Raw genomic sequence first — 9,493 nt, 5'->3', positions numbered from 1 at the left:
TTAGGGTGCCAGTGCATTTGCTAACTTCAGTAGAAATTATTTTTAGTGGGGTTAGGTTTTTTTTTCAGGGCTGTAGCTTCAGCTACAGCTTCCTGTAGCTTCAGCTCTCCAAATTTGTTTATTGAGGATACACTTGGTATCAGAAGGGCATAGGAAAACAGCAAGAGTACTGACCAGGCTGGGAGGAGCAGGAGGACCCAGTTACAGCAGCACTGGGCTACTGGCAAAGCCACCTTAGACATAAACACTTGTACCACTTCACTCAGTGGTTCAGGGACCTGGGCTCTGACCTGGGTCACACACTCAATGTGACCTGACTCCAGCCAGCTGTTCAATTCCAGTTTCCTTTGGAAGGAGGCCATGCCTTTCCCCGGGCCACCTTGCAGACTGCAAAGCTCAGCTGCTGTGGTGCTGGGATTGTTTTTATGAAGTCTGCAATGTGTTTTTTCCCAGTAGAGAAGTGGTTCCTTTTTTCTTATTTTTCTTATGTTCAAAAAGAAGTGGATTATTTTTAGCTCATGTTTCTCCTTTTGAACTTTCATGTGGGCACTACGTCAACACAGGAGATGTCTGCTTCCAAAGATGGATGAATGTCTTGGAAATGAGACAATGCCAATAGAGATCTGAGTGACAGTGGTTCTGCAATCCCTGCATAAAGTGAAGTGCACCATGTTCAGAAAAGTACCTAGGAACTCAAAGTCGGACTTCCAGCAAACTGTGAGACTTGGAATCTATGGCACAAATACTCACCACTTTCCATCTGATGTTGAAGAAGTTCATTAAAAGGTTCTGTTGAAGACCCTTTACCCCAAAGATTTCTGTAGTTCTGTAGGGCAGTTTCTGCTATTTCTTCTTCAGTTGTGAAACCATTCTTGGCTAATAGGCCATACAGACTAGGATATATGATCTGGGGTCCCTGCTGAGACTTTTACTTTTTGGTGTGAGGGAGAAAGGATACGAGGTCATAGATCCATGATTACATGGGCCAGGTAGCAGCACAAATAATGGTTCTGTAACAATGCTGGGATGTCAGGTTCAAGAAAAGAGAAATTACTTTTTTTATATAATTGACTCTGTCACTACAATTATCAGGGGTTTTTTTTCCTGGCATGCTGAGGTCCTGCATTCAAGCCACATTGAGAAAACTGAAGGGAGTTTCTGGATGTGCCTCCTCAAGTATACTATGAGGAATTACAGATTGTTGACCCTCACACAGAGCCAGGTCACTTCAGCACCTCTGAAAAGTGAGGCAGCTTTTTTCCAGTCCACTTTAGGAATGAAATAAAAACCAACATACTGTCCAATAATATGATTGCGAAATTAGGGGATTTTGGGCAAGGTAAACTGTCATGTGTTTGCTTGCTTCTAAACCCAAATTTGTTTTCTGTGTTTCTGTGGAAAATAGAGGATGTTATAAGCTGAGTCATGCCATTATTGACTTTAGCAAACACAGCACTGATATAAATAGTGAAACACTGGTGACTCTTAGACAGAGGAAAAGGAGATTGAGAGGTCTTCTAGCAAGGGCTGGTAGGACAGGGAGACAAAGATGAAGACAAAGATCCTTCTTTTACTTAACTTATTATATGTTATACACTCCTCTGCTTTTCCAGTGGCTCCAGAAAAGGAAAAAGATATGCAATTTGCTAAGGTAAGAACTACGGACCGAACTGATGAAATAATTTATTGAGAAAACTAGCATAGTGATGTATTAGCATTAGTGTTGTAGAATATTTTATTACCAGATCTCTGATTTTGAAAAGGAAGTTTTATATTCTAACTGTTGCTTTTTCTTCCTCATCAGAAATATCTTGAAAACTTCTATGATTTTAAAGAAGAGAAACATTCTCTGTTTAAAGCAAAGGACCTCAACCACATGGCTGACAAAATACGGGAGATGCAGTCATTTTTTGGGCTGGAGGTGACTGGGGAGCTGAATCAGAAGACACTGGACATGATGAAGCAACCCAGATGTGGAATACCAGACATCCGTTCATACAGCACCTTCCCATACAACCCCACGTGGAAGAAAGAAGATGTGACCTACAGGTAACATACATTAAAGCATGTTTTTCTCCACACCACTGGGAAGCTTTGTGAATTCTAGGCAGAAGTCATGTCAACAGGTTCTTTACTATTTATTTCTGTATTTCTCCATATAAAAGCTCTATTCAGGATGAAATGGACAGGGATGTGGGAAATATTCAGTCTCCCAAATAGTGATGAGAATACTGAAATAGGAGTTTACATCGATTTACTAATAGCCTACTAAATAATATGCTCAGTGGATAGAAGGAATACAGCTGAATATATATGTTAGGGTTTCTGAAAGTCATGAAAGAAAACTGAAATCTTCATCTGTTGTGTAAGCAAATATCATGAAAATTAACCACTTGAGACACATAAATACTTGTAAAAACTGATTAAAATATTTGACCTTGATACCACATGTCACAGTCACATGTGATCTGGTTGCTTTTAATTCCTTTTGTCTTTAATTCACAGGATTTTGAACTACACTCCAGACATGCTGCAAGCTGATGTAGATGAAGCAATTGCAAGAGCCTTCCAGCTCTGGAGCAGTGTCACCCCTCTGAGGTTCACCAGGGTCTATGGAGGCCAAGCAGACATAATGATTTCCTTTGCTGCTCAATGTAAGGAGACTCTGTTGCCAGGGAATCATAGTACTTGTCCCTTTTTCTAACCAAGATAATGAAAAGCATCCCTCTTTTTCCCTTTCATTTTTAGTTCACGGTGACTTCTATTCCTTTGATGGTCCAGGAGGAACTCTGGCTCATGCCTACCCCCCAGGCAGTGGGATAGGAGGAGATGCTCATTTTGACGAAGATGAAAACTGGACCAAATTTACTACCTATAGTGGTAGGCAAATTAAATATTGTGTAGACTGTTATTTTATTAGAAAGTGTTGCCTTGAAAATGCTGTAAAGTCACATATCCCATGGCAGTATTTCCAGTATTTACTGAGATGTAAAATGTCAGTGTAATTTAGTAAAACAGTTGTGCACATTTTGATTTGGGATGCAGTCACAACAGTCCCTTGAAGTTAATGCAGACTGCAGTTACAGCTCCAGTGAAGGAAATTAAGTTAATGTAGAATAGCAATGCTGGGTAATCACAGCATCAAAAGACAGGGAATTTTCACCCTCAGATAATGACTTTAAAAGTCATAATATAACCTCTCATGTTTGCTTGTTTGTTTGTTTGTTTGTTTGCTTGTTTGCTTGGGCTTGGGTTTTTTTCTGATTTAAAGTGATGCTTATCTTTAACTTCTGGAGAGGAAAAAACATCTTGAATTTATTGGCGAATAAAATTAAATATAGCAGTGAAATGTTCTGGTTTCCAGCAGTGTCCAGGGATTATGTTACACGTTACTTGTTTTGTGAAGTAGTTCCCAGGCAAATTACATGTCATTTACTATTCCCAAAATCTGAACAGGTGACTAAAACCTTCTCACCTGCTTTTCAGTTGTTATTAATATTAAAGAAACCTTGATTCTTTTTTGGAAAATTTCTGCAATATGGGGAAAACTGTTCCCAGAGTTGTTTTCCAGGGAGAAATCAATGTCTATAATTTTAAACTCACTCCAGGAGGCCAGAGAGCTCTTACTGGGGCATAGTTAGATTCTGCCTTTTTTTAAAGACTGTGAATGATATATCTCATATGAGAGAATGGCACCTGTATCCTGCTGTCATGCAAAAAAAAAAAAAAAAAATTATTTAGTGCTTGTTCTTTGTTTGGATCTTTTTTAGGATACAACTTATTTCTTGTTGCTGCTCATGAGTTGGGCCACTCACTAGGTCTCAGTCATTCCAACGTTTTTGGTGCTTTGATGTATCCTATATATATGGCCGTGGACACCAGGAACTTCCAACTTCATCAGGATGACATTGATGGCATTCAAGCCCTCTATGGTAAGCAAGAAGCATCATTTTCTGGTGAATGATGGATAACAATTTATAATTAATTTTACCCAACAGATCAAATTTACTGAACTTCCTACTACAAGAAAGATACTGAGGTTTAATTTCCTGTTATTATTTTGGGCAAATCTCTTGGGGGTTTTGTGGCTAACAGTCTATACTGCAAAATGGAATGTGTAGACTGTATTGACTCCAGTTAGTCAAAAGATCCAAGAGATTTTCCCAAGGAACAGCCCATGTCTGTAGCATTAAACCCCCTTATCTTTCACAAAAGGGTGGAAATGTCCTCAGCTGTCTACGCATTTGACTTCAGGTACAGCCTGAAATGCTGTGATGTGAGCTGCTCTGATCCAACTTCCAATTCCACACATTTATTTTGCAAAGGACCCCCCAAGGAACCTCCTGCACTTCCACAAGAACCAACTGAAATGGTACCTGCAGAAGCACCAACCCAAATGTATCCCAGTGAAGAACCAACAGAAATGACACCCTCCAAGCCTCCCCAAAGACCAGACGACTGTGACCCTCATCTGACTTTTGATGCTATCACCACTCTCCGTGGGGAAACACTGTTCTTCAAAGGCAGGTAAGTGCTTTTATTTCCAGCAACATCTCACTGTGAGACTCACAAAGGGAAAGCATAAAGTTCCATTCAAGGAATTTATCCTCCCTTGGTTGCAAAGGAAAATAGTTTTTTCTGTAAGCGTTAAGGCAACTTTGAAAAATGTTAGTAGCCCACCTGGGCTGAATGAGTAACATGGTTTACTCATTTGTGTTTATACTAGTGAGCATAATGTTTTAATCCATCATACATCATCGTCCATGCCTATTAAAATTGTGCAAGGCTGAAAAATTCCAGTGTCACTTCTCAGCCTGCAGCTGCTTCACATACAGCACTGTCTTCATCATACCATCCCATGTGTGGGCCAGCAAGCAGTGGAAAATATCACAGGTGACTTTTGGTGTCACTTTTTGGTGACTGACGTAGGATTCTGCACTAGACCAACTGCTCAGTAACGTCTAGAGGGAGCCCCTGCTTTTACAGGGTGCCTTTGTTTTGGGCACACTCTGGCTGTAGTGAGTGGTTGGCTGGGCACACCCAGGCTGGTGAGAGCAAACAGCAGGTCAGGCTCAGGGCTTCAACCCCTTCTCAGCTTGGTAGCTGTGTTTGGATTGAACAAGTTCTCTTTGATGATGTGGGTCTGATTTTCCTTCTAAAACACATGAAGAATTGTAGCTTGGAAACTTAATAATTTTCAAGGAGAAGGGGGAAAGACCAATCCTTCCTTAAACTGGGTTTCAACATGCTTCTCAAGAATTTTTATTTAACATTTACAACCAAACTGAAATGAGCTGTGCCTACCTACATGGGTCATGGTGAAGAGAAAGCTGCAATTGATATCCTGTGCTGTCCTGGACAAACCATGCAAATGCAGAAGCCCTCAGGGCCACTAGCTGTAGGTGACCTTGGGTTGAGCCAAGGGGTTGGACAAGATGAACTTCAGAGGTCCTTTCCAACCTCAACTATTCAGTGACCTCAGAGCAACCTGTTCCAAAGGGCACAGACCTGTGAGGTAGCAGGGCAGGGTGAAGAACTGCATCCCAGAAGGGGTGGCACCTCTGCCTCATGGGGAGCACTGGCTCCAGCAGCCAGACAGTAGGATTTAGAGTACATGCATGGAATCTTGCTCTCCCAATGAAACACAGGCTGTAATGCACTGCTGGTTTTGTTCCTGTCAGCTATGTCTGGCGCAGAAGTCCGTACTTCTCAGAAATTGAGCACGACACCATCTTCTCCTTCTGGCCATCACTGATAGCTGGCTTTGATGCTGCCTATGAGGTTGACAAGAGGGATCGAGTGCTATTTTTCAAAGGTACTTCTCCTACATTTCCATTGTTTTTTAAAGCATACATGAAGTTATAGCAATACTGATGTTATTTATCATAATGAAAGGAATATTATGCTAATATTCATATTCTAATACCACTACTACCACTAATAGAGATATTCTTAATATTTAAATCCATTTAAATTTTTCAGATTATGTTACTGCCATTAACTAATGCAGTTTCACCACGGCCCTACACAGACTTCCTTTGGTCAGTGACCAAAGAAAGAGAAAATCAGAGAAAACCATAGCTGATACAAAATTGCTACATTACATTATCTAAATGCATTTTAAAAGATGACAAACATACCTAAAAATATATTGACTTTTAATTATTGAGTATATAGTACTTTTATTGACTATAAATAATAGAAAATTCAACAGCTGTGAGGTATTCAAACTTCTGGTTGCCCTAAGTGGGCAATGTTTTCAGTTGGATATCTGCACTGTTTGGTGGCATTTACTGCATAAAAATCTCTGGGCCTTTGACAGAAAGGAGATCAGACTCCTCAAGAACCCTGACAACTTTTTCTGTTTTCCTGTAGATGACCAGTACTGGGCTGTCAGTGGCTACAGAATCGACACAGGGTTCCCCAAGCCCATTCAGAACCTGGGCTTCCCCACCAGTGTCAGGAAAATTGATGCAGCTGTTCATGACCAAAGCACCAAGAGAACTTATTTCTTTGTTGGCAACAAGTACTGGAGGTAAGGTTCTTCTCCCTTCTATACAAAAGATAATATAAACAGCTTTTATAATGAAGTGATGTGAGTATTTGTGCAGGAAATTAATTTCCTCTTTTTTGTCAGTCTTCTCAGCTGCTAAAACCTGAAACTCAGTTACTCAGGTCTTTTCATAAAACAAAGTCTGTTACACCTGAGTATTTATTTGCTCTTACCAGGCTGAGATTAAGGGACAAATGAGTTCTGTTTCTTCATTAAGAAGCAGTGTGAGCTTGTATAAAAATATAATGTAATATAATTAGTATAAAAATATAAATGGAGTGGACTTTGTCATCATGTCATTCATTCAGTAGTTACTAAGAAGCTCCATGAAATTTATAAATGACAAATCAAGAAAGTTATAGAAGGAGATTCTTACTTCCTGAGAAACAATTCAGCTAAGCAGTAATCTTAGCCTAACAATTAGTCTGTAATACTATTTTGAAAGAGTGTTATTACACCTGAAGTTTGCATTTCCCTTATGGGGTCACTTCACAGATTGTGTCCTGTAAAATTAAAATAATTATGTTTGAATAATTATTAAAGATTATTACTCAGTGTAAGCCCCATTCAGCCGTATTGTCAGTCTCAGAGAATGAAACTAAATGTTTTAATCTTATATTCTGAAAACAGACTTACCTAGGCTAGTAAAGATGTAAATATTCACGCAATCAGGATTTATACAGCTTTGAGGTCACAGATTGCAGGTGCTGGATTTTCAGCTGAGACTAGGCATCATTTGTAAAAAAATCCATCTGGTTTCAACATTGAATGTCACATGCTTATGTTCTGTTTCCATGCAATTCTTTATTTAGTTTCAATGAAAATACCCAATCAATGGAAAGAGGATATCCAAGAAAAATAGCTGCTGACTTCCAAGGGATCAGCTATCCAATTGATGCTGCACTTCAGAAAAATGGTAATTAATTTGTCATTTTAAAAGACCCCAAAGACCACGTACCAAAGTTTAAAAAAGAATACATTTAGATGAATATATTAAAATTTTGGTTTGATTTTTTAAATCACCCAATAAAATAGCAATCATGTAACAATACATATGCAAAAATGAAGTACTAAACTTTTTAATATTTTTTCCTTCCAATTCTAGGATATTTCTACTTTTTCCATGGATCAGACCAGTATGAGGTTGACATCAAGAGGAAGAAACTCATCCGTACAATGAAAAGCAACAGTTGGTTTAATTGCTAGAAATATGAAGTGATGGTGCAGGAGTATATTTGTACCAGGAAAGAGTTTTTCATATTTATTGCTTTCAAATAGTGTTATTCAGCTGTTCCTGTTCATCTGAGTCTGAAAATATGGCCTTTGGCAATTCTAATTTAAAACTTTAAAATGTAAAACCTTATGTACAGTTTTAATTTATTTTGTTCTCCAACTATTTATTAATCAAGTTGTGTTTGAGCAATAAAGCATTTTGCTTGAGTTTAGCAGTTCTTGTGTTCTGATTCAGTCTATTGTTGACAAGGCATCTGCTACAACCACACACAAGCCTGAATGGCACCAGCAGCCATCAGCATTTTCAGCAGGGCTCAGTGGGGGGAAAGTTAAAGAGAAGTAGAGGGGCAGTTCTTGCAGGCAATTAGAAATGACCCAGGTGATAAAGGAGGGAAACAAGACACTCAGGAACAATGTGGGGGAGGTATAAATGGTGAGAGGAGATACTACACGAGAGTGTGTGAAGGGAGAGACTGGAGACTATGGCCTCACCTGCCATGGCCCCTGGCACAGTGACAGAGGAGTCAAGGCAGAGGTGGGGACAGGTAGATGGGAACATGGCAGAGGGCTGAGAGGACCCAGTGCCACTGAGGGTGGCTTTAATGGATAGAAACATTGGCACAGCTGGACATGAACAACCAGAGAGAAGGGTAAGTGAGCAGTTTGGGAATGGAGGCAGCATGCAGGCAGGGTGGGAAGTGATGGAGATATGATCACAGGGTCACAGGGAGCCAGTGGATCAGCCCTCCTGAGCTGTAACTATGTGCCATGGAAAAGGAGTCAGGGCTGGCAGTCCACATCACACTGCTCAACAACAAACCAGAAAAAAAGAACCACTCCCAGACCAAATAAGTGCAAATGATAAGAAAAAAACTCCAAGGATTTCTATGTAACTGCCACAGATTAATCCTTCAGAGGATGAGTGGTGAGACACAGGAAAACACATCTGCTTCCTCCATGCTCCTTTTTTGGGTTCCTCTCACAGGGCAATAGCTCAGTGAGTTTCAACACCCCTTGGGCTGAAAGACAGCTTGGCTGCTGTCCATCCTCTCTTTGAAGGGATTTGATCCCATTTCTTACAACACTGCTCTGATGATGAGATTGTACAAGGAAGCTGACTTGCTATTTCTCTTTCTCTAGCAGAATTGGCAAAGGCAGAGAGGATGGGAAAGGCTCACAAGGACAGTATTCCAGCTACCACAGCTCAAACCCATTTGACAGAGATAAGATTTTTTCCTGGTTTTCTGCACAGGGCAGTTGCCTCAGACATCTGATCAAAGACATCCTACCACCTGTCCCCATCCATCAGAGCCAGGAGAAGCCATGTGTGTCCCAGGGCACCCACAGATCACTGTCCCACTGTGCTCACAGACAAGATCAAATGGGGCTTTCAGCAACCTGGTCTAGTGGAAGGTGTCACAACCTGTCATGGGTGGGCTGGAATGAGATTATCCTTAATGCCCTTTCTAGCCCAACAATTCTATAATTTTATGATCTTGGAATATCTTATCTCTGCCATGTTCTCCTCATGCATGTTTTGTGCCATGCTAGATATACTCTAAGTACTTCCAAAAACAGGTTTAAAAAGAACCTACATTACAAACCAGTAATGTTTAGCAACAGTCCCTAGTGTTGTGTCAAGCAGGGACACAGCAGCTCAGCATTGCCACAAGGGCAGTGGTTCACCATGGGAAAGTCATGCACTGA

At 40.3% G+C, this 9,493-nt stretch overlaps 1 protein-coding gene across 1 annotated transcript; it reads left to right on the top strand.

Moving 5' to 3' along the window:
• Positions 1 to 1,476: 1,476 nt before the first annotated feature.
• Positions 1,477 to 8,001, top strand: LOC306801740 (stromelysin-2-like). Its single transcript, XM_079305069.1, has 10 exons — positions 1,477 to 1,651; positions 1,805 to 2,049; positions 2,506 to 2,654; positions 2,749 to 2,880; positions 3,771 to 3,932; positions 4,326 to 4,527; positions 5,682 to 5,815; positions 6,376 to 6,535; positions 7,366 to 7,469; positions 7,659 to 8,001. The coding sequence occupies exons 1-10, from the start codon at positions 1,550 to 1,552 to the stop codon at positions 7,757 to 7,759; spliced, it is 1,491 nt and encodes a 496-aa protein (XP_079161195.1). The 5' UTR covers positions 1,477 to 1,549; the 3' UTR covers positions 7,760 to 8,001.
• Positions 8,002 to 9,493: the final 1,492 nt, after the last annotated feature.

Source organism: Erithacus rubecula (assembly GCF_903797595.1).
Source record: "Erithacus rubecula genome assembly, chromosome: 1".
Lineage (NCBI taxonomy): Eukaryota > Metazoa > Chordata > Aves > Passeriformes > Muscicapidae > Erithacus > Erithacus rubecula.
This window is presented reverse-complemented; position numbering and strand designations above follow the sequence as displayed.

Coding starts and splice junctions, on each gene's coding strand:
- LOC306801740 (XM_079305069.1), top strand. CDS start 1,550: ATGAAGACAAAGATCCTTCTTTTACTTAACTTATTATATGTTATACAC. Junction 5,816..6,375: donor TCGAGTGCTATTTTTCAAAG/GTACTTCTCCTA, acceptor GTTTTCCTGTAG/ATGACCAGTACTGGGCTGTC. Junction 6,536..7,365: donor GTTGGCAACAAGTACTGGAG/GTAAGGTTCTTC, acceptor TTCTTTATTTAG/TTTCAATGAAAATACCCAAT.